Here is a 25,497-nt window from a genome sequence, read left to right as displayed (position 1 = left end):
ATTCATTCAGTCTCTCCGCTAAGTCCTTATCATCCCTGAATGCACCTTTTACTCCTTGATCATCCAACGGTCCCATGGATTCCCTCGCAGGTTTTCTACTTTTGATGTAACTAAAAAATTGTTACTATGAGATTTTGCCTCTCTGGCAAGTTGTTCTTCATATTCTTGTTTAAATTTGAACTTTCTGTTAGAAGAAAGCTAAAAACTATAGCGGGCTTTTACTCTATGGAAACTAGCTAAGCAAAGCTTGCACTTTTAAGATCTAAAGCTATCTTTATAAAGGAACCTATAGTTTAGCTTTTATCCCAGGACAAGCAGGCAGCATTTTCTCATGTATGGGTGACATTATCCAAGGAGCCCCGGTATGGACAGCTGCAAAAGGTGTATCGGCACTTTAAGAACTTTCTAAAAGTTTGTGACTGACTGCACCGCGCATGCATGATGTAAGGTGCGTGTCTCCTCAGTTCTTAGTTTTCTGCGGAGCTAAGAAGTCATGTTTTAAAACGTTTTGTTTTTGCCCATTGCTTTCCCGCTCACATGTATTTTACCTTTAATTTTTTTATTCTATCTATTTTCTCCATTTTTTTTTTTTTTTTAACAAAAAAAAAAAGTTCATTTCTTCGCCTCACTTTTCCCTAGCAGGCATTCGGTTGGCAGGGCCTCTTTGTTTGCCTCAGCCTTAGATTTAATTTTGGCTGAGATGGTCTCCCCGTCGATGTCTTGCCTGTTCACGGGATTTTTAACAAGTGCGGCAGGTGCCGTCGGCACTTCAGTCAGAAGACATCACCATCATTGACAGTGTCACAGGTCACTACAGCATCGAGTTTATTCATGCCGACCTTATAGTGGCCTATCTTCCATTGAGGGTCGCATCTTATCCGGGTCACTCTCTTCGAGCCAAGCAACAACACCGATGGTACCAGCAGAGAAGCCTAAAGTACCAGTGTCTTTGTTCACGAGCCACCAGTTTTTTCAGCTGGTGTTGCAGATTACTCTGGCATCAAGTCCATTCATGCCAACTACGTGACCATTCCTCTAGTGGCTCCTGCTTTCTCCATTAAGAGTTGCATCAGTCACTCTCTTTGGAATGGGCTGCGGCATGGATGGTACTGGCAAAATAGCCAATGGTACCATTATTTTTCTCTTCAGGAACACCTGGTTGTCTTATTTATTTATTTATTTTTTCCCCCCTTGACATTGACTACTTCGGTACCGGGCCAGCCTGAACATGATGTGGCTATCTGGTACCAGCGCTGCTTCATTGATGCACCATCATGGTTCCCGGTACTGGTCATCTTCACCATCCAGTTGTGCATCGAAGCATTATTCCACCCAGCAGAGACACACAGCCAGCACCAGCAGATAAGCCCAACAGACACAGCCAGGAGATTTGCATAAACAGACAGCTAGTGCGTAGTTAGCAACAGAAAGCACCCAGCAGAGACACATAGCCAGCAACAGTCAGACAGCATAGTTAGCAACAGAAAGCACCCAGCAGAGATACATAGCCAGCAACAGACAGCGCCCAGAAGAAACACACAGCCAGACCACCAAAGTCAAGATCAGGAATGGCAGGGAAGACTAGAAGCGCCAAGACTGCAATCAAAATCAGTGTTCCGGCTCCCAAAGAGATCCAGACAAAGACCACAGTCTCCGTGCAGACCGAAGAGAATCCCCCCAATGGATGATGGAGGTCTATGTGCAGACCGAAGCCGAGCCCCAGCTGAAGATTTCGGTCTCTGTGCAGACAGAAGAGGACACCCAGCAACAGCCCAATGGTGACATCCTGCAAGAACTGACAAGGTCTGAGGGAAGAAGTGCGGCGGCTAAGAAGTATTCGGGAGGGCGAGGCGTTCATCGATGAAGTCCTCCAAGAACTGTCTCAAGTCTCAAGAGCAAGTGCACGAAGACAGGTCCATCTTCGAGACACCTGAACCAGACTTGCAGCATTGGAAGTAACGACTGGGGTACAAGAAGAGACTCCTGGAAACTAGTCACCTCTACAAGCAAAAATAGAAGGTAGTCCTCCTCTTCGTTATCTTCATGCAAGCACAGCAACCTCACATCGACACCGCAAATCACCCTGAGCAACAGATTTCAACTCCTACAAGTAAGACCTGACAGCGGAACTTGGATCATAATCTTGAAACCCAGCAGACGACCCCAACTCAAGAAGCAATGAATCCGCACCCCCCCCCCCAACAAGAAACGCAGAGTAGTTATCGCTGGGGACTCTCTGCTACGGGGACCCGAGGGACCGGTATGCAGACCAGATCTACAAACAAGAGAGGTTTGCTGTCTACCAGGAGCCAGGATCTGGGATGTGACTGCCTGCATAGGAAAAATAATCAAACCCTAAGACCACTACCCAATGCTCTTCATCCATGTTGGGACAAACGACACCGCCAGGAACTCGCCAGAGAAGATACTGGATAACTTTAGAGCCCTAGGTGAGAAGCTGAAGCAGATGGAATTGGAGGTGGTTTTCTCCTCCATCCTTGTAAGAGACAAGGGGAGAGCTAGAGAAGTATGGATCCAGAGGACAAACGAATGGCTATGGGGTTGGTGCAAAGAAATGAACTATGGTTTCCTGGACCATGGAGAGGCACTTCAGGGACTGCAGGAACCAGACGGGCTACACCTAACCAGAAGAGGGAAGAACTTCCTAGGACGACGCCTGGCTCACCTGCTCCGGAAGGCTTTAAATTAGGTAAGCCGGGGGAGGGGACCCACTCTCACACTAGTAGGGTAAGTAACTCCATCTTGGAGCCTGAGGTAAGTAATCGTGTGAATACTGAAGGGTACAAAGGCAATACTAAGGGCGACAAAGGCAAGTTTGAGGGGGACAAACTATTTCGGACAGAAAACACTCCATGCAAGCAGAAAGAATGGACAGCCATGTATGCTAATGCCCGTAGCTTGGGCAATAAAATTCTGGAACTGGAAACAGAAATGAGAAACGCCGACCTTGATGTGGTGGCGATATCAGAAAAGTGGTTCTCGGATGGGACATGGTCATACCAGGATATAACCTACTCCGTCACGACAGAGAAGGCAAATCAGGAGGAGGAGTAGCTCTATACATTAGAGAGGACATCAAAGTTTCTAAAATCGGACATCAAATATACAGGAGAATCCCTCTGGGTGAACCTTGCCAGGGGCAATAACAAATGCCTGAATCTTGGTGTTGTGTACAGACCACCAAGACAAAAGGACGATGCAGACAAAGAATTAATTTAAGATATTGAGACCATCACACTGCGAGGAGACACATCACACAGTGCTGTTGGGAGACTTTTTTTAATATGCCTGATGTGGACTGGAACAAACTTTACGCTACAACCAGCGGCAGCAGGAGGCTACTAACCTCCATACGAGGAGCACGCCTCAAACAGATATTAGAACCCACCAGGGATCAGGCGATCCTGGACCTGCTGCTCACCAATGGGGACAGTGTCACAGAGGTATCGGTGGGAGAAGTTTTGGCCTCCAGCGACCACAACATGGTGTGGTTCCACCTGAAGAAAGGAATCACTAGGTCAAATACATCGACTAAGGTCCTAAATTTTAAAGGAACTAACTTTCAGTGCATGGGAGACTATGTCTACAAAGCGCTGCAAAACCAGAGCACGTCGGACAGTGTGGAGGTACTATGGTCGGCTCTGAAATCAACCCTGCAAGAAGCAACCAACATATACATAAAAACCGTGAGCAAACGGCATAGAAAAAATAGACCACAGTGGTTCTCTGCGGAGATCTCGGAACTAGTAAAGCAAAAGAAAAAAGCATTCGTAACCTACGAACAATCAAAACGACCGGAAGCTAAAGAAACCTATCTGGCGAAATCTAGATATGTTAAAACGGCAGTCAGGGAGGCCAAACTCCGGATGGAAGAAAATATAGCAAGACAGGTTAAAACAGGGGATAAATCCTTTTTTAAGTACGTTAGCGACAGGAAGAAGAACACAAGCTGTATTGTGCGCCTAAAGAAACCTGACGGTAACTTCGTAGACTCAGACACAGACAAAGCAGAACTACTCAATAACTACTTCTGCTCAGTCTTCACCTGCGAAGCACCAGGGTCCGGACCTCAGCTACAGTCAAAGGGGTGCTTGGAGGACCCATTCCGGGACTTTGAATTTACCACGAGCAATGTCTACCATGAACTATCAAAGCTAAAAGTGAACAAAGCTATGGGCCCGGATAATCTACACCCCAGAGTACTTCAGGAATTAAGAGATGTCCTGGCAGAACAGTTAGCTGAGCTTTTCAATCTTTCCCTAAGTAAGGGAAAAGTTCCCTTGGACTGGAAAACTGCCAATGTTATTCCGCTCCACAAAAAGGGATACAGGGCAGAGGCTGAAAATGAGTCTGATCAAAAACAGATTAGACATGATTCTGGATGACGAATGACTAAGGGATCCCCACCAGCATGGCTTTAAGAAGGGAAGGTCTTGTCAATCTAATCAGATAAACTTCTTTGACTGAGTAACAAAAAAAAAACTGAATGGGGGAGAATCCCTGGACATCGTGTATTTAGACTTTAGTAAGGCTTTTGATAGTGTCCCACACCGTAGGTTATTGAACAAGATGAACACAATGAGCCTAGGAGAAACACTGATTGCATGGTAGAAGACTGGCTTAGCGGCAGACTTCAAAGAGTGAAGAGTAAACGGTATTCCCTCAAAAATGTCAGAAGTGACCAGTGGAGTGCTGCAGGGCCCGATACTATTTAATATCTTTGTAAGGGATCTGCCTCAGGGACTTCAAGGCAAAATTACATTATTCACCGATGACACTAAACTATGCAACGTTGTGGGCAGCGCAGCAGAACCCGACAGCGCAACCGTGCCCGACACTATAGAGCAGGACCTACTTTTACTGGAACAATGGTCCAGTACTTGGCAACTGAATTTTAATGCCAAAAAATGTAAGGTAATGCACCTTGGTAGCGGAAATCCATGCAGAACATACACACTGAATGGTGAAAACCTAACAAGAACTGTAGCAGAACGGGACTTGGGAGTAATCATCCGGGAAGAAGCTGCCAATCAGGTGGAGAAAGCTTCAGCAAAGGCTAGACAAATGCTGGGTTGCATCAGAAGGAGCTTTATTAGCCGAAAGCCTGAAGTTATACTGCCGTTATACAGATCCATGGTGAGACCTCACCTGGAGTACTGTGTTCAGTTTTGGAGGCCACATTATCAAAAGGATGTGAAGAGAATGGAGTTGATTCAGCGAATGGCCATCAGGATGGTCTCGGGACTTAAAGATCTCCCATATGAAGAACGTTTGAGCAGGCTGCGCTTATATTCTCTCGAAGAGTGCAGAGAAAGAGGGGACATGATAGAAACATTCAAATACATCACGGGCTGCATTGAGGTGGAGGAAGAAATCTTTTTTTCTTACGGGTCCCACGGCGATAAGAGGGCATCCGCTAAAACTCAGGGGGGGAAGATTTCATGGGGACTCCAGGAAATACTTCTTCACCAAAAGGTTAATTAATCGATGGAATGGTTTTCCACGTCAGGTAATCGAGGCCAGTACCACGCTAGACTTCAAGGGACGATGGGACAGACAGGTGGGGTTGCTCCAGAGGAATGCTTAAAAGATGGATTCTTGAGGGAGGGAGGGTTCTTGAGTGGGCAGACTTGTTGGGCCGCTGGCCCTTTTCTGCCGTCATACTCTTGTTTCTATGTTTCAGTTCTTCAAAGCATCATTCTTTTTCAGGACACTCTAGCAACTTCAAGTATGTTTCATCTCCATGTTCTGAGAAACGCAAGAACACCTGCAGAAGCTTTGCCTTTGTCATCAAGACTGACACCATTCCAAACGGTGTTCTTCATCAATCCTTATTGATACTACAGTGTTCTCCCTAGCGTCTTTAAGCTGGGCGGAGCACCCGGCTTATATGGTGAGCGCCTGGCTGTCATCTTGCATGACATTGCGAGATGACAGCCGCAGATCTACAAGTACAGGCAACTTCTGTCGCCTGCGCCCTCCCCAACCAAACACTTTACCCCGCACAAACATGGTAAGCAAGGTTTTCCTCCTCCCTCACCTACAGGTGGCTCTGTGATTGGCCTATGCCTCTGACACTATTCCTTTGCAGAGCTCACAATTGGCTGTGCTGGGGTCAGGGGGCGTGACGTGGGTGTGGGAGTGTGCTCGAGGTGGCGCCATCAGCTCCATCTGGTACTGTTTGGCAGTCGGTAGAGCGCGGTCCCGGACTTTGCTGAGGTGAGGGAGACCAGGCTGCTTCCTTGACAGAGCTAGACGGAAGCTCAGGTGCATGAGGGAAGAGCCGGCGGGGCCCAAGGTACAGCTGCATCCCGCAGGATCATGGACCTGCTTCAGGACAACGCAGCCACGCTCGTCTGCTCCGCAGCACCCGTCAACAGCTGAAAGTCGCAACACACTGGCAGTGAGAGCACAGGGATGGGCTGGGGGTTGGGAGAAAAAGAAGGTTGGGGAAGCTTTTGGCATTAACTAATGGGGGAAGGTAAGAGGAACAGGTGGTGTTAGGGTTGGGGGACATGATGGAGGACTTGCGCAGAGGTGTTTCTGCTGGGGATCGCTGGAAGTTCTTGTTTGGGGGGGAGTAGGAGGATCTGAGGCTTCATGGGGGGGGGAGTAGGAGGATCTGAGGCTTCAGGCGCGGGAAGTCTTGAGAAATTACTTCTGGGCAAGATGAGAGGATACATGGGGGTTACTCTAGGGCAGGGGTGTCAAATTTTGGTCCAAAGGGGAATTAAATTTGGCCAGCCGTTCCTTCTCTCCCTCCATCCTGGCTTCAAAGCAGCCTGCTGAGGATCACCGGCCAGCTGTAGCGAATCTCACAGGCTGTTGTCGACCTCCGCAGCACGTTCCCTCTGACACGATCCCATATATCAGAGGAGGGGTGGGACCGTGGCAGAGGGAACATGCTGCGGAGGCCATCGCAGCCTGCTAGGTTCGCTACAGCCGACCGGCGATCCTATGCAGGCTGCTTTTGAAGATGAAGCTGGGATGGATGGAGGGAAGGAATGGCGGGCCAAATCTCGAAGGTGAGACTGGGAAGAAGGGGGAAAACATGCAGACCTTCGGGGTGTGGGGGCGGGCCCTGGTGTAGAAGTACACCATGGGAGGGGTCCAGACGTGCATATGCCGGATTGAGAGTGGGGGTGGGGAAGAAATAATGGATCTACAACAGAGGAGAGGGAGAGAGATGGTGCACAATGGGATGGAGGGAGGGAAGGAACAGAAAGTGAGAGAAGTTGAACACAAGGGATGGTGTTGGGGGGGTGGTAGAGATACTGGATAGGAAGGTAGTTGGGAAGAGATGGCAGACCCTGGGTTGGTGGGGAAGGAAGAAGAGATGCTGGATGAAAGAGTAGTTGAGAAAAGAAGAGATGATGAATCTGGGGATGGTGGGCTTCATTGCTGCACCTGCGGGGATGGAGACAAAAAAAGGAAAGATACCAGACCTTGGGGGAGGGGAGGGAAGGGAAACGGAAACGGGAGGACAGGACAAAGATGGAAGATGGATGGTTAGCATGGAGAAAGAAAAAAGCGACAAATGGGGAGGAGATCCTGACAAACAAGTTATCAGAAGACAACCAGAGCCTGGGACCAACGTGACTTGAATAATGACCAGATAGCAAAAGGTAGAAAAAATAATTTTAATTTCTGTTTTGTGATTACAATATGTCAGATTTGAAATGTGTATCCTGCCAGAGCTGGTGTACGACAGCAAGCGTGAACTAGGACTTAAGAGAGAGGAAAAGTTTTTCTTTCTTATTTATTTTGTTTACATCACAGAGCTGGCGTGGGGTTGGAGAGGTTGTAAACCTATACATTTACTAAGACTAAGAGGTCCTTTTATTAAGGTGCACATTTAACACACGCTAAATCGGTTAGCATACCTTAATAAAAGGACTCCTAAGTATCTTAAAAAAAAATTCTGCCCGCGATTTAGCCTATGTTTTAGATTTCGGCCCCTTATGTGATTGAGTTTGACATCCCTGGCTTATTTTTTTTATTTTTCTTCATTAGGTTTCCCATACTTTTTTTTACATTGTTTTCACTTTTCTTCCCGAGAGCAATACTTGTGCCTCTTGGTTTATGTCATAACAGTTGTTGTTTAACATTTTTGTTAGGATTGCAGGATTCTGAATTGGATACTTCTTAAATTCAATAAAAATATTCTGGCACAAGTGTCAAACCTTAAAAAAGGAAGTCATATTGAGCATTGGAAAATAATTAATAATAATTAACTAATAAAAATAGTGCACATTTAATTTTTCCCCACCACCAAATTTCCCGTCCCCCCCACCTGGCTACTTTTTCATGCCACCCGTCTGGAAAAAAATTCTGGGGAGAACACTGACTCCACCTATTATTTGAGGCATAGATGTCGCCAGCATAGTGCCTTCTATGTCCACTCGACCACCTACTCAGAGACCCCAACAGATACAGCAGAAAACTTCTGCTCCACGTCCGTCCAAGCAGCAGAAGTCTTTTAGACTTCCTCAGAGAGAGCATGGTTCTGTATTTCTCATTCTTCACCTTAGACTTTACCCATAGGAGGTTGACTCACCCATTTCCATCACCGATGGTCCTTAATGACATCAGACCATTGGGTCCTTCAAGTAGTGTGTCAGAGATATGCCCTTCATTTTACAACAGAAACCTCCCCCCCCCAAAGAGTCTATTTTCAACTCCCAGCAAAAGGTCCTCCTCCAGCTCACTGCCCTAGAACAAATTCCACTGCAGGAGAGGGGCTGAGGGTCCTACTCAAAGTATTTCCTTATACCGAAGAAATCCAGAGATTTCCATCCAATTATGGACCTCCATGCTCTCAACAGATATTTGGTGAAGAAGTTTCAGCAATAGGTTTAAACCTTACTAGCACTATTAAAGAAGAATGACATGCTATACTCTCTCTGCCTCAAGGAAGCATACACCCATATTTCCATCCTATCTTCTCAAAGGAAATACCTTCACTTCCAAATGGGAAAATGTCACTTTCAGTACAAGGTGCTACCATTTCTTTTCTTAATGAATGTAAAATAGATATATTGTAGACTGCTTGGATCCTTTTAGGCTGTTATGCGGTATATAAAGTTTTTAATAAATATAAACATTTGGTCTGCGGTTTGCATCCTGGGTTTTCATGAACTACTTAATAGTAGTAGCTGCACTCCGCACACATAACTTCCATGTGTTCCCTATCTAGACGACTGGCTGATTCAAGGCTTCCACATCTCAACAAGCTCACCATGCCATAGCTGCAGCAGTTCATCTCATGGAGCTCCTAGGATGTGCAGTCAACTACAACAAATCCCATTTAGAACCTACTCAGTTTCTAGAGTTCATTGGAGCCCTGTTAGACTCAAACTTGTACATGTCTAGCTCAACAAAGACTCGATAACTTCAAATCTGCCAAGAGATCTCGTCTTGCCTTTACAAATCTGCTTACCAGATGTGGTGACTTCTCAGCCACATGGCCTCTACAGTACATGTATCTCCATTTGTCTGTCTATATCTCAGGGAACCTTTATGGACACTTTCAACCCAATGGTCTCAAGCCTGTAGACTTGAGAGTGACACAGGGACAAATTTATCCCTGTCCCATCTCTGTTTCCGTCCCATCGCTGTGAGCTCTGTCCTCATCTGCAGATGCCTCAAACGCTTATAATATCATTCTTTACTCCAGACTTTTATCCCAACAAATCGCTGTCGCATTTCCAAAAGTCACTTCAGTGGTGGTGGTTATCGTTGACCAGTCTCTCCAGAGGCCTTCTTTTCCAGACACCACCACATTCCTGCCAGCCATTAAAGCAGAGGGGACTTGAACTTAAAGTGAGGGGGCCCAGACCTCTGAGGCTCCCTCCCCCCATTGCTGCACCACTGTGCAAGACTATCTCTACTACATGAAATAGGTGAAAGCTCCCATGCCTGTAGTAGAAAAACAATTAACTTGTTTATTTCTAATGCTGACTGCAACATACTGTAGCAGGACTTACCCACTCCTACCCTAGCTGAAATTATGTTCATGCATCTGACTTCACATGCAACTTTATTTAAATTAGTTCCCTTGTTTTCTAACTTCTGTTATACGAGTATCTTATCTACCTAATGTGTTCTACCTTTGCTCACACCCCATCTGTGTATTAAGATAATTTATGGTATATTGTGAGGACAATTTAAGTAGCATACTATCCCATACTGTGTACTGTTTAGAGTATTTTTACTGCTTTATTTGTCACCTATGTTCAACTTATTCTTGCTGTACTCTGCATTGGGTGATATATTTTTTTTTGGGTGGTAAAAGAAGCCTAATAAATAATTGTATACTACCAATCACATTTATTCTCAAGCAAGTGCCTTTTGGAAGGCCAGAATAGTGTTGAATCCTAAAACATGAAAAGCATGTTGAAATGTTGTTGTTCATTTAAAGCGCATCATAAAATGTGACATTTATGTTTTGTATACATTCTGGATGCATATAAACAGGAAAAAAAAGGTTCATACTGAAGTGGCAGAAATTTCATGTTAATGGAGAGGTCAGTTGTGATGACACAGATTTATTAATTTTTGTACTGTATGAACCAAATTTATATATTATCTTGTACATGTGGAGTATATCCTTATTTCTTTCTGACCATAGATTATTTTGACTGATTCTATATAACTGTGTAGGTAATAGCCTGTAGGAATATTTGATATTGATTAGATACAAGGTTGTTTATTGCATACATTTGACTTCTGAAATGTGAACCAATTATTTCTTTTCTTTAGATCTTTGAAAAAATCCTTATTGCCAATAGAGGAGAGATTGCTTGTAGGGTAGGTATAACATTAACTCTTTCAGAATATATTGTATTATTCTAATACTTTTGCATTTTAGTTTTATTATTATTTTTGTATAATTTAACAGGTTATCAAAACATGCAAGAAAATGGGCATCAAAACCATTGCTATTCATAGTGATGTTGACTCTTCTGCTGTAAGTACACTTCTGCATGCCAGTAAATAACTAGTGTACTCTATTCCCAAATTGAGTTTGGATTCATTAAAGAGCTCAGCAAGACTGGCAGTTGGATTTCAAAATTAGAACACCATTATATTAGTTAGTTTGTTTTTATGAGTTGTACTCTGCCTCAGTTCTGTATTAAAGGCTGCATCCATGGTGAAAGCCACAGAGGGTGTAAATATAGTGTTGCAAAACTTTTTCCTTGCCTACCTCTCCTTGCATCTGCAGTGGTGAAGCGGGGATGGGGGACTGTGTGCCATTGAGTGAGTTAGAGGGTGCAGCTATAATTTGGTTTGGGTTTTCTTGGTCTGTAATTTTTTTAAATTTACTTAGAAACATAGAAATATGAAGGCAGATAAAGGCCAAATGGCCTATCTAGTCTGCCCATCCACAGTAACAATTATTTCTTCCTCTCAAGAAATCTCACATGCCTATCTCACACCTTCTTGAATTCAGACAGTCTCCATCTTCACCACTTCTTCCGGGAGACTGTTCTATGCATCTACCACCCTGTTTGTAAAAAAAAAAAAAAAAAGTACATTGATACCTTGGTTTACGAGCATAATTCGTTCCAGAAGCATGCTCTTATACCAAAAACACTCGTATATCAAAGCAACTTTTCCCATAAGAGTTAGTGTAAATTTGAACAATTCGTTCCACATCCCCAAAAACTTAATTACCATTAGGGATGCCTCCACCGCTGCCTCTGCCACAGACCCATCCACGCGGCTCCTCCAATTCTCCTCTATTGCTGTTCGCTACCTTTCACTGCTAAGCAAACAGGCGCCGCCACAGAGCCCGACTGGACACTGTTGGCTCTGCAGCTCCTGGATGCTGCCCCCCCCCCTGGATGCCACTACCCCCTCTGCTGAGACTCTCAGGTGCTGGCTCACTCCTGCCGGACTCAGCCTGACTCCCATGCTCCACCCGAGGCCCCCGGTGCTGCTATCGCCTCTTCCCCCCCCTCCCCAACTGGCCCTGTCCTTACCCCTGCACCGCTGGTGATAGAAAGTGCCTGCCGCCGGTTTGCTGCTGAGCCTTGAGCATCTGCGCATGCTCAGGCCTTCTGGATCTCACCCTCTCCGAGATTCTCATGAGATCTCGAGTCTCATGAGCATCTCGGTGAGGATGAGATCCAGAAGGCCTTGAGCATGTGCAGATGCTCAAGGCTCAGCAGCAGACTTGTGGCAGGCCCTTTCTAACTCCGGTGGCACATGGGTAAGGACAGGGCCGGTCGGTTGATGGGGAGGAGATGATCGTGATGGGAGGGAGCAGTGCCGGTGGCCTCGGGGGGAGCAATACTGTTGGTTCCTGCGATCGGGTTGGGTTGGGTGGGGGCTCGCAAATCGAGTCAATGCTCGGGTTGCGAGTCAAAAGTTTGCTGAGTGTTTTGCTTGTATTGCAGAACACTCACAAATCGGGTTACTCGTAAGCCGAGGTATTTCCTTAGATTAACTTCATCCTATGCCCTCTCATTCTCTAGAGCTTCCCATCAAAGGAAAGAGACTCAACTCGTGTGCATTTATGCCCCGTAGGTATTTAAATGGCTATCATATCTTCCCTCTCCCGCCTTTCCTCTAGTCTAAAGTATACATATTGAGATGAAGACCATGCACCATTTTAGTAGCCTTCCTCTGGACCGATTCCATCCTTTTTATATCTTTTTTTGAAGGTGCAGTCTCCAGAATTGTACACAATATTCTAAATGTCTCACAAGGGGCATTAATGCCTCCTTTTTCTTACTGGCCGTACCTCTTCCTGTGCACCCTAGCATCTCTCTAGCTTTCGCTATCACCTTTTCAACCTGTTTGGCCACCTTAAGTTCATTTCATAAAATCGCACCAAAGACCCACTCTTATATCCTGCACATAAGTTCTTCACCTCAAAGCTGTACTGTTCCTTCGTGTTTTTGCAGCCCAAATACATGACCTTGCATTTCTTAACATTTAAGGGGGTCTTTTACTAAGGTGCGCTAGCCGATTTAACGCTCGCTAAATGCTAACATGTCCATAGAATATAATGGACGCTTTAGCATTTAGCGCGTTCTAAATTGGCTAGCGCGCATTAGTAAAAGACCCCCTAAATTTTAGCTACCAAATTTCAGACCATTCTTCAAGCTTCACCAGGTCTTTCTTAATGTTCACACCATCTGGGTAGTGCTGCCCGATTCACGATTCGAATTGGTTCACCAATTCACTTCGGGTGAATCGATTCGAATCGGTTCAAAACAAAAAAAAAACAAAACGGCTTCCCGATTCGCCTGACCCTCCTCCCTCGCCCCCTAAAGCAGGACGGCAGATGCCGCACCTGCTTTAGAAGGCGAGGGGGGAGGGTCAGTCGGGAAGTGCTGCTGTCTGCTTCCTCATCCCCCAGCGTTCAGCTACTGGCTCCCACCCCCTCGGCCTTACACTCCCCCAGGCCCGCACTGTTTACTTTCCAGCTGGAACAGCCTGCAAGCAAGATCGCGATGTTAGCGATCTTAGTACCGCTTCGGAGCTGGTTCCTCCGTCGCAATCTTGCTTGCAGGCTGTTCCGGCTGGAAGGTAAACAGTGCGGGTAGACCAGGGGGGGGGGGAAGCGGAAGGCCAGGGGGATGGAAACTGGACGCCGGGGGGGGGTGAGCAGTCCTTCGGGGTGGGACAGGCAGGCAGGCCTTCAAAGGAGGGAACAGGTCTTCAAGGGGGGGACAGGCCTTTAGGGAGGACAGGCAGGCCTTCAGGGCAGGAAAATCAAATCGCAAAACCAATTCAATAGGCTGAATCGAATCAAATTTTTTTTTTTTCCTGAATCGGGCAGCACTAGTCTATACTGTTCTATGGGTTCTGCTCAGAGGGGGCTTTTTGGGTTAAAGTTATCAGAAGACAACCAGAGCCTGAGACCAACAAAATTTGAATAATGACCAGACAACAAAAGGTAGAAAAACTAATTTTATTTTTTGTTTTGTGATTACAATATGTCAGATTTGAAATGTGTATCCTGCCAGAGCTGGTGTTAAACCGTAAATGTGAACTAGGATTTAACAGAGAGAGGAAGTCTTTTGTTTGTTTATTTTGTTTACACCACAGCGCCAGTGTGGTTAGGTGAAGAGGCTGTAAAATAAACCCGAACAAACAAACCAAAAAGCTGCAGACTTTGTACACGATGCAGGCAGACTTTATTATGACAAGAAGTCGGTGCTGGGTTCCAGCTGTAGTAGCTGGCTGTGTGTGGAGTATCTAATCTATGGTCGAGTTTGTTTTAAATCGGTTTTGGAGGCCTGGGAACCTGCAATAAAGCGCTGGTGACTGAAGGATACCTGACAGGAGCTGCTGCTAAGGACCCCTGACGAAGGTTAGTCCGAAACACGGACCGTGTTGGGTCCCTTACCTGGTAAAAGGTTTTTAATGAAAGATCTTCTTGTCATAATAAAGTCTGCCTGCATCGTGTACAAAGTCTGCAGCTTTTTGGTTTGTTTGTTCTGGTTTGTTTTTCACTGCAGACAGTTGAACCCTGGTCTTTTCCTTGGCTTTGGTTTGTTGCTCTGTAAAATAAACCCACCATGATGTTTGAAAAAAAACACCCAATTTGGTAGGAAAATCGAATCGAAAAACCAATTCAATAGGCTGAATCGAATCAAAATTTTTTTTCCTGAATCGGGCAGCACTACATCCGGGGTATTTACTCTATTGCATATTTTGTTATCGTCCGCAAAGAGGCAAATATTACCCGACAGCCCTTCAGCAATATTGCTTATAAAATGTTAAAAGAACAGGTCCAAGAATAGAACTTAGAGACTCACCACTGGTTACATCCCTTTCCTCAAAGCAATCTCCATTAACCACTATTCTGTTGTCTTCCATTCAACCAGCTCATGACCCAGCCCATCTTGAGGGCACTCAGTTTCTTAAATGTCTGTGTGGAACACTGTCAAAGGCTTTGCTAAAATCTAAATACACCACATCTAGTATACTCCTTCTACCCAATTCTCTGGTCACCCAGTCAAAGAAATTGATCAGATTTACTCTATTGCATATTTTGTTATCGTCCGCAAAGAGGCAAATATTACCCGACAGCCCTTCAGCACTCTCTGGAGGCTGAACTCGAGGGTTGTTGTATGTCTGATAGCTTCTGCTGCAGGGCTACTAAAACATGATCTCTCCCCTTTGGGCTACCTGCCTGGGAGTTTCCTGTCATGTTCAGTTTTGTACCTGCAGCTTCTCTGCATGGTTGAAATCATTCTCTTCTGCTCGTGATTTGTTTTCAATTCCTAGTCTTTTTTTTTTAGTTAATTTGCAGGTTTGCCCACGTGCTGCGGATCAACTCTGTGCGAATGATCCTTCGGCGGGAGACCACAGACATTTTAAATTTTGTCTGCTTCTGGAGGGTGCTCTGTAAGCTTAAATTGCAGTAAGCCCTCTGGACAGCCTGCAGATTTAATCGGGTCTCTGGGATCGGAAACCATCTCTAACCTGGTTCGTCCGCGAAGGGGTAGAGCACAGGCTGCTGTGGTTCCGTGGAGGTACACTGGGATATAAATCGCACCACATGTCTTCCCTAATTTCCCTGAGGGATCCTGGTGGTCGTGATCTGAGGTGATAGAAAAGGTGAGGCAGTCAGAAGACCTGAAAAATCCAGTTTAATCGGCTCCTGAGGTACTGATCTCCTTGCTTGTACTGTGTATTGTAGGCTACCATATGCTTTCATTGCAACACATGTCTCTGTGGTGTCTGTGAGTCACAGTTTGCCGATTTTGGGGTGGTGGTGCTCAAATCGGGGTTTTGGTGGTTTCCTTGCATGCGCTGGTCTCTCCCTTCCTGTAAAATCCTAAAATTGCCATTTTTTGCGTTTTCCTGCATTTAACGGGCGTTTTCAGGCAAAATCAGCACCCGCAGCAGCCATCTTGGATTTTCTTTAAAGTTTTTAAAAGCATATTTTTTGGTCTTAGAAGCTATGTGTTTGCTCCAAACTTCACAGATGGATTCATGCTGTAAATGTGGCGGATGGTGATGGATTTGCAGCAGTGTTTCATGTGCGCCATGGCCTACGAGGGGTGTGAACCGTGTGTGGATCCTGCCCCATCCTCCGGGAAAGCCTTGCTTTCTTTGGATTCCGCCAGAAATGCGATTCCAGCATCCAGAATGCCAAATTTGAGTGAGGAGGGCGCTTCCGTGAAACGCAAGTGCAGTTCCAGGAAAAAGTCTCATAAGTCTTCAAAACATTCCAAATCTGTGTCCCACAGACCGACTCTGGCCGCTGGAATTTGTGAATATGATGTATCGCACTGTTTTTCAACTGCCGGTCCACAGGAAATTTCTGCCAGTCCACGTAGAGCCAGCAAGATTGAGATATTTTCATCCGGTCTGCGCTGGGCAGGAGAGATCATGGGGAGCCTCCGAAAGTGGCTTTCTCCCCTCTCTGCAGCTCTCCTTTACTTACCAGCACAGCGATTCACGAAGGCAGCCTTGGGGCTTTTGCTGAGTTGCGGCTGCTGATGATGCAACTTCCCTTTCCTCAGAGGCGGCGCGACCCAACAAAGGACCCCGAGGCTGCCTTCCTGAATTGCTGCGCTGGGAAGTAAGGAGAGCTGCTGGGAGGGGAGAAAGCCACTATTGGAGTCTGGGAAGCTGCTAGGCAAGGGAAAAAAAGAGAGCTGCTACTGAATCTGGAGGGAAGGAGAACATAAGAACATAAGCAATGCCTCTGCTGGGTTAGACCTGAGGTCCATCGTGCCCAGCAGTCCACTCATGTGGCGGCCCACAGGTCCAGGACCTGTGCAATAATCCTCCATCTATACCCCTCTATCCCCTTTTCTAGCAGGAAATTGTCCAATCCTTTCTTGAACCCCCATTACCGTACTCTGCCCTATTACGCTCTCTGGAAGCGCATTCCAGGTGTCCACCACACGGGTAAAGAAGAACTTCCTAGCATTCGTTTTGAATCTGTCCCCTTTCAACTTTTCTGAATGCCCTCTTGTTCTTTTATTATTCGAAAGTTTGAAGAATCTGTCCCTCTCTACTCTCTCTATGCCCTTCATGATCTTATAAGTCTCTATCATATCCCTCTAAGTCTCCTCTTCTCCAGGGAAAAGAGACCCAGTATCTCCAATCTCTCAGCGTATGAAAGGTTTTCCATCCCCTTCATCAGACGCGTCGCTCTCCTCTGAACCCTCTCGAGTAACGCCATGTCCTTCTTAAGGTACGGCGACCAATATTGACGCAGTACTCCAGATGCGGATGCACCATCGCCCGATACAATGGCAGGATAATTTCTTTCGTTCTGGTTGTAATACCCTTCTTGATTATGTCTAGCATTCTGTTTGCCTTCTTAGTGGCCGCTGCGCACTCTGTCGGCTTCATTGTGAAGTCCACCATTACCCCCAAGTCTCTTTCTTGGGTACTCATTTAATAACATCCCTCCCATTGTATAGTTGTACCTCAGGTTTCTGTTTCCCACATGTAATATTTTACATTTCTCAACGTTGAACTTCATCTGCCATCTCGTCGCCCATTCCCCTAGTTTGTTCAAGTCCCTTTGCAATTCTTCGCAGTCCTCTTTAGTTCAAGCTCCACTAAATAATTTGGTGTCATCTACAAATTTTAATATTTCGCACTTCGTCCCTGTTTCTAGATCATTTATGAATATATTAAATAGCAGCGGCCCGAGCACCGAGCCCTGCGGGACCCCACTCGTGACCCTCCTCCAGTCCGAGTAGTGGCCCTTCACTCCTACCCTCTGTTTCCTACCCGCCAACCAGTTTCTGATCCATCTATGTATGTCTCCTTCCACCCCATGGTTCTTCAGTTTCTGGAGTAGGCGTTCATGGGGCACTTTGTCAAAGGCTTTTTGGAAATCTAGATATATGATGTCTATGGGATCTCCTTTGTCCATCCGTTTGTTAATTCCTTCGAAGAAGTGCAATAAGTTCGTTAGGCATGATCTCCCCTTGCAGAAACCATGTTGGCTGGTTATCAGAAGTTTGTTTCTTTCAAAATGTTCATCGATGTTATCTTTTATCAGTGCTTCCGCCATTTTTCCCGGAACTGAGGTCGGACTCACCAGTCTGTAGTTTCCCGGGTCACCTCTTGATCCCTTTTTAAGGTAACATTGGCTGTCTTCCAGTCCTCTGGAATCATGCCTGTTTTCAGGGATAGATTGCAAATTTGCTGCAGTAGTTCCGCTATCTCCTCCTTTAATTCCTTCAGAACCCTTGGATGGTTTCCGTCCGGACCCGGGGATTTGTCAGTTTTTAGTTTTTCTATCTGCCTGCGTACATCTTCAAGGCTCACTTCCATGGATGTTAATTTTTCTGCTTGATCTCCTTTGAAGAATTGCTCAGGTTCCGGTATGTTGGATGTGTCTTCGTTTGTGAATACAGACAAAAAGAACATGTTTATTTCTTTCTGCCACTTCTTTCTCCTCCTTCACCACTCCCTTCCTGTCTCCATCGTCCAGCGGTCCCACCTCCTCCCTAGCCGGTTGCTTCCCTTTAACATATCTAAAGAAAGGTTTGAAATTTCGTGCTTCCCTGGCTAGCCTCTCTTCATACTCTCTTTTGGCTTTTTGAACCACTCGGTGACATTCTTTTTGATACTTCCTGTGCTCTTTCCAGTTCCCCTCAGTTTTGTCCTTTTTCCATTTCCTGAATTAATTTTTCTTATTGCCTATCGCTTCCTTCACTATTTTAGTTATTCATGCCGGGTCTTTTGTTCGACTCTTTTTGCACCCCTTTCTGAATCTGGAGATATACAGATTTTGCGCCTCGCTCACTGTGTTCTTGAGGAAAAACCAGGCATGTTCTACCATTTGCCATTTTTTTTGGAAGTGTTCCTAAGTTTCTTCCTTACCATTTCCCTCATTGCTTCGTAGCTTCCTTTCCTGAAGTTGAAAGTTGTCGATATGGTTCTCTTTCCTTTCGATATTCCTACCTCAACCTTGAACTTGATCATGTTATGATCGCTGTTTCCCAACGGTCCCACTACCGCTACTTCCTTTGATGGTCCCATTAACCCATTTAGGATAGATCCAGAGTGACATTTCCTCTTGGTTCTCTAACAAGCTGCTCCATGAAACAATCTTATATAGCCTCCAGGAATTCTGTCTCCCTAGCGCATTTTGAGCTTCCAAGATTCCAGTGTATTCTGGGGTAATTGAAGTTGCCCATAATAACCGTGTTACCACTTTTGCATTCTAACTTCATTTCGGCTTCCATTTTGTTCATCGATATCTCCGGTTTGCCCAGGTGGACGATAGTAGAGGCCCATCTTTATTTCAGGCCCTTTCCATTCCGGTATTTTAACCCATAGCGATTCCAGCTTGTTGGTCATCTCTGCTGTGTCCATTTTTGTCGATTGTATGCTTTCTTTTATATATAGGGCTATTCCACCTCCTTTCTGTCCTGACCTGTCCTGGCGATAGAGCTTGTACCCTGGCAAAGCTGTATCCCATTTGTTTTCTTCATTCCACCACGTTTCAGAGACTCCAATGATGTCTATGTCCTCTGCATTGGCCATGGCTTCTAATTCCTCCATTTTATTTCTTAGGCTCCTTGCATTAGTATATATGCAATTTAGATCCTGGTATTTTCTTGTCTTCATTTCCTTTCCCAGTACTTCGGTCTTTAGTTTCTTCTCTCTTGTTACAATCCTTCTAACCTCCTCTTCTGGGTTAGTCGACTCCTGTAATTTGTCCATTGTTTCTTCCCAGCCTTTTTTCCCCTCGGTATCTTCATGGGATACCTTCTTCCGAATTGTCGATGCTTAGTCGACTGTCGGCTTTCCCCTTCTTCTTAGTTTAAAGCCTGTCGGGAGGGGAGGAAGGGAAGAGAGTTACTGCTGGACAGGAGGAGGAGGGAAGGAAGGAAACAGGTGGCAGGGAGATTAGAGGAGGGGAAGTGGAGTGACAGGCATGAGAAAGTAGAGAGATTGATGATGGGAAGGGGTCAGCAGAAAAATAAGCAGAGAGGGACAACGATGGTAGATCTGGTGTAGGAGAGAGAAAAATGAAGAGAGCAGTGAAGCTGGAATGAATCATGTAAAAAGGAGAGAGGGGCGCAGGCTGGATGGAAAGGGGAGAGGGGCATAGAAAGAAGACAGATACCATATGAAAGGGGGGAGAGGACAGATAGTGGATGGAAGGGGCAGACGCTGGAAAGAAGAGAGTGAAAAGAAGATGAAAGCAGAAACCAGAGATGACAAAAGATAGAAAAAAATAATTTTATTTCTATTTTGTGATTAGAATATATCAGATTTGAAATATATATCCTGCTAGAGCTGGTGTTTGACATAACTGGGGACTGCAAAGCCCAGGCAGTGCTTATTTAGTTTCCAGCTGGCTTAGGGTGCTCTCTGACCAGGGGGCAGTTGCCCTAGTTGCACTCCCCTAAAACTATTCCTGTCATGTGTGACTGCAGTATTCTGTTAGCATAATATTTCAGGGTAGCATTCTGTAATAATTTGGCTTGTTCAGTTTTCTTAATAGGGGAGGGGAGACAGGGGTTTTGTTGATCCTTGCTCTGTTTTTGTATTTATAAAATGACAATTGTACAAAATATTGTTTCTTTTTATACTTTAATAAAATACATTCAATATAAAATCATAACTGAGGCTTGTGTGGATGGGATCAGATGATTTGCGGGGACAGAGCTCGCGGAGATGGGGTGGAAACGGGGTTTTAAAATTTTAGTCCTAGTAGTTTTCCGGTCCACAAAATAATTCTTTTATTTCTGCCGGTCCATGGGTGTAAAAAGGTTGAAAAACACTGATGTATCAGGCTTTCATGAGAAAGCGAGCTATTCCTGTGTCTCCCTCTCAGACTCCAGTGCGGCAGTCTGTTCAGCCTTTGGATTCCAGCATGTCAATCTGCTCTTGCTGGTCTGCCTGAAAGCCAGCGGCAACTTCCCGCTATTGCCTCGGTGCCTGCGTCAATTTATGCCATTGCCGTCACATGGCTGTTTGGCAGGCTGTGCTGACATGGCTAGCCTAGCGGATCTCAGGGATTCCCAGATCACTGATTTCCGTGATCTGGGAGAGGATCAGATGATGTGCAGGCTCTTTAAGTCCAGTCACCTTCCTGATCTTATCTCTGAATCCCTGCGGACATTGAAACTTGATTCGGACTCAGCGGTTCAGGCGGAGTGTTCATAGAAACATAGAATATGACGGCAGAAAAGGGCCTTAGCCCATCAAGTCTGCCCACCCCAATGATCCACCCCCCTGACTTTACTCCCCTAGAGTTCCCACGTGAATATCCCATTTTCTCTTAAAATCTGACACGCTATTTGCCTCTAATCACCTGCAGAGGTAGACTGTTCCAATGATCAACCACTCTTTCTGTGAAGAAGTACTTCCTGGAATCACCATGAAACTTCCCTCCCCTGATTTTCAGCGGATGCCCTCTGGTGGTCGAGGGTCCTATAGGGCAGAAGATATCATCTTCCACCTCGATACGGCCCGTAACATACTTAAACATCTCAATCATGTCTCCCCTCTATCTTCGTTCCTCAAATGAGTACAGCTGCAATTTATTTAGCCTTTCTTCATACGTGAGATCCCTGAGCCCCGAGACCATCTTGGTGGCCATTCACTGAACCGACTCAATTCGCAGCACATCTTTCCGGTAGTGTGGTCTCCAGAATTGAACACAATACTCCAAATGAGGTCTCACCATGGATCTGTTCAGCGGCATTATCACTTCAGGTCTCCTGCTGACAAAACCCCTACGGATATAGCCCATCATTTGCCTTGCCTTGGAGTTCTAAGCCCCCGCTTTCTGCTGCATTTCCTGATCACGTGGATTTGGCGTAAATGCTCTTGGAGGGTTGGGAGGCCCCTGAGGGACCCCTTAAGTGCGCTAGGGCCATGGCTAAATTGTATCCTATGGCTTTGATATTTTCCAAGCGCCTGGTCCTGCCGAAGGTGGATTCGGCAGTGGCTCGGGTTACTAAACGTACCTCTTTGTCCTGAAGGATGTCTAAGACTAGATTTTGTCATGAAGCATCTTTTTGATTCTGTTGCGAAGGAGTGCGACCTGCATGGCCACTTCCTTTGTGGCCCGGGCATGTCATATTAAACTTCATCAGGATCCTGAGGAGGTTGTCTTTCAGGATCTTGACTTCCTGGTTTCTGGAGTGAATTATTTGGGAGACGCATTCTCTGATATTTTGAAAGTTTTTGCTAAGCTGGGAGCTTATTCAGTTTCTGCTAGGAAAATGTTATGGATTCCCCAATGGTTAGGTGATTCTTCATCCAAGGCTACACTGAGTAAATTACCCTTCAAAGGTTTGCTCTTGTTTGGCCAGGGTTTGGATGACCTGATGGCAAGTGTGCAGGATCTGGCGGCCATAGAGCTGGTCCCAAGGGATGACTTGGGCTCCGGAAAATACTCAATTTACTTCATTGTGCAAAAGAAGGACTCCGACGATTGCAGACCAATTCTGGACCTGAAAGCAGTGAACACATTCTTGCGAGTTCCGCATTTTTGGATGGAAACGGTGCATTCTGTCATAGCAGTGGTGGCACCCGGGGAGTTTATGGCTTCCTTGGAATTCATGGAAGTGTATCTCCACATCCCGATATTCCCAGATCATCGGAGGTTCCTGAGGTTTCATGTTCCCTTTCGGTTTGGCATCTGTGGCCAGATCTTTTACCAAGATCATGGTGGTGGTGGCGGACCATCTGCGATCTCTGGGTATGCTCATGCATCCGTACCCTGACGACTGGCTGATCAGAGCTCCCTCATAGACGCAGGGCCACTTGGCGGTTCACCAAGTGGTATCTTTGCTGGAACGTCTCGGATGGGTGATTAATCTGAAGAAGTCGCCTCGAGCTGACCCAGGACTTGGGAGTACCTGGGAATCTGGTTCCACATTGGTCTAAACCAGGTATTTCTTCCATAATCCAGGAAACTCAAACTCAGGAGTGCGATTCGGGACATGTTAGCAGTCTCGGCACTGACGGACTGGCAGTACCTACAGGTGTTGGGTCTCATGGTGACAACCATAGATGTGATTCCGTGGGTGAGAGCTCACCTGCGTCCTCTTCAGTTTTCACTTCTGATGCGGTGGAATCCCCAGAGATGCGCTGGGGGTGAAGCTGCCTTGGTTGGCAGCGGCGCGCAGCAATATGTTGTGGTGGTTGAACCCAGTCACTCTGAACAAAGGGCTCTCTCTGCAGGTCTTGGACTGGGTGATCCTGACCACAGATGCAAGTCTCTCTGGCCGGAGTGCAGTTTGCATGTCGGTTCTGGTCCAGGGCTGCTGGACGGCGCGGGAGAGCAGATGGTCCATCAATAGACTGGAGCTAAAAGCAATCCGGTTAGCTCTACTGAGATTTCAAGGGTGTCTCTGCCAGAAGGCTGTCTGTGTGTTCTCGGACAATGCGACGGCTGTTGCCTATGTCTACCGTCAAGGGGGTACAAGGAGTCCCCTGCTGGGCTTGGAGGCTCAGTTACTCTTTGCTTGGGCAGAATGACATCTGTTGGCCTTGTCCGTGGCTGGTGTAGACAACGTTCAGGCAGACTTTCTCAGTCGCCATACTCTGGACCAGGGTGAATGGTCCCTGTCTGGGATAGCGTTCGAGACCATAGTGCGTCGCTAGGGTCGTCCTACCTTCGATCTGATGATGTTTTCTCAGCACAGGAAGGCTGACAGATTTTTTTCAGCCGACGACAGGAGGTCGGCAGCGAAGGACTCGACGCTCTGGTTCAACCTTGGCCCAAAAGGGAACTTCTGTACGTCTTTCTCCCGTGGCCTATGATAGGACGAGTGCTGTGATGGTTCTCCTTTCACAGGGGTCTGGTGATCCTTATGGCTCCAGACTGGCCTAGGAAACCTTGGTACAAAGACCTTGTGAGGTTGTCCTTGGGGAGGGGTCTGCGTCTTCCTTGCCATCGGAGGAACTTGCTCAAGTAGGTACTGCCAGTCCGTCAGTGCCGAGACCGCTAACATGTCCCGAATCGCACTCCTGAGTTTGAGTTTCCTGGATTATGGAAGAAATACCTAGTTTAGACCCATGTGGAACCAGATTCCCAGATACTCCAAGTCCTGGGTCGGCTCGAGGCGACTTCTTCAGATTGATCACCCATCCGAGACGTTCCAGCAAAGATACCACTTGGCGAACCGCCAAGTGGCCCTGCGTCCATGAGGGAGCTCTGATCAGCCAGTCGTCGGGGTACGGATGCATGAGCACACCCAGAGATCGCAGATGGTCTGCCACCACCACCATGATCTTGGTAAAAGATCTGGCCACAGATGCCAAACCGAAAGGGAACATGAAACCTCAGAAACCTCCGATGATCTGGGAATATCGGGATTTGGAGATACACTTCCATGAATTCCAAGGAAGCCATAAACTCCCCGGGTGCCACCGCTGCTATGAAAGAACGCACCGTTTCCATCCAAAAATGCGGAACTTGCAAGAATGCAATTCTGGACTGCTTTCAGGTCCAGAATTGTGGCTCCAGACTGGCCTAGGAGACCTTGGTACAAAGACCTTATGAGGTTGTCCTCAGGGAGGGGTCTGCGTCTTCCTTGCCATCGGAGGTTGCTCAAGCAGGGGCCGATTACAGTTCAAGATCTGGACCACTTAGGTTTTATAGCCTGGCGCTTGAGTGGGCAGCCTTGATGGCCAGGGGTTGTTCTTCTGCAGTTATCGCCATGCTCCTGCAGAGCAAGCGGATATTGCGAAAGCCTAGAGGTGTTTTCAGGCTTGGTGTGCAGGGCTTCAGGTGGACCCTTTGGTACCATTGGTGGCTCATGTTCTGGACTTCCTGCAGGCTGGCCTCAGGAAAGGTCTGGTGGTCTTTTCTCTAAGTGTTCAGATTGTGGAACTCTCCTGTGTAGGTCCCTCTTCATTCAGTGGTTCTCTGTCTTCTCACCCGGATGTTCTTGAGGGGGGCCGGGAGGCTGAGTCCTCCCTTGTGACTGCCTTGCCCGTCGTGGAACCTGAATTAGGTCCTACACTACTTGACTCATCTGCCCTATGAACCTCTGGATGGGATCTCTCTGAAAGATCTTACCATTAAGACCGTCTTCTGGTGGCAGTCACATCGGCATGGCGCGTGTCAGAGCTTCAGGCTTTGTTGTGTAGAGATCCTTTTCTTCTCATCACGGAGTCTGCGGTGATTGAGGAATGTGTCTTCTTTTCTTTTGAAAGTGGTTTCCACTTTCCAAGTCAACCATGAAGTTCATTTGCCAGCCTTTGTTTCTTCGGGTTCCAAGTCTCAGGACTGTGTTTTGCGGACTCTGGATGTACACCGTCTCATTTTGAGATCCTAGAGGCCACTAATGATTTGTCTATCAGACCATCTGTTTGTCCTAGTGGGCCCTGCACGTCGGGGTCGGCCTGCTTCCAAAGCTACCATTTCGTGTTGGAAATGTGCGGCCATTTCCGCAGCCTATGTGGTGGCGGGGAAGAAGCCTCCTTGGGGTGAAGGCTCACTCTACCTGAGGAATGGCTTCCTCGTGGGCTGAATCTCATGCGGTCTCACCTGAGGAGATTTGTCGG

The 25,497-nt window shown here is 46.5% G+C and overlaps 1 protein-coding gene across 1 annotated transcript in view; it reads left to right on the top strand.

Annotated features, from left to right (window-relative positions):
* PCCA (propionyl-CoA carboxylase subunit alpha) overlaps positions 1–25,497 on the top strand; it is a 937,632-nt gene that overhangs the window by 46,544 nt on the left and 865,591 nt on the right. The window contains exons 3-4 of the mRNA XM_033947881.1: positions 10,783–10,830; positions 10,922–10,990. Coding sequence (XP_033803772.1) covers positions 10,783–10,830; positions 10,922–10,990 — 117 coding nt within the window. The remainder of the gene's footprint in view (positions 1–10,782; positions 10,831–10,921; positions 10,991–25,497) is intronic.

This window comes from Geotrypetes seraphini, chromosome 6 (assembly GCF_902459505.1).
Source record: "Geotrypetes seraphini chromosome 6, aGeoSer1.1, whole genome shotgun sequence".
NCBI lineage: Eukaryota > Metazoa > Chordata > Amphibia > Gymnophiona > Dermophiidae > Geotrypetes > Geotrypetes seraphini.
The sequence above is the reverse complement of the archived record's forward strand: the minus strand, read 5'-3'. Positions and strand labels throughout refer to the sequence as shown.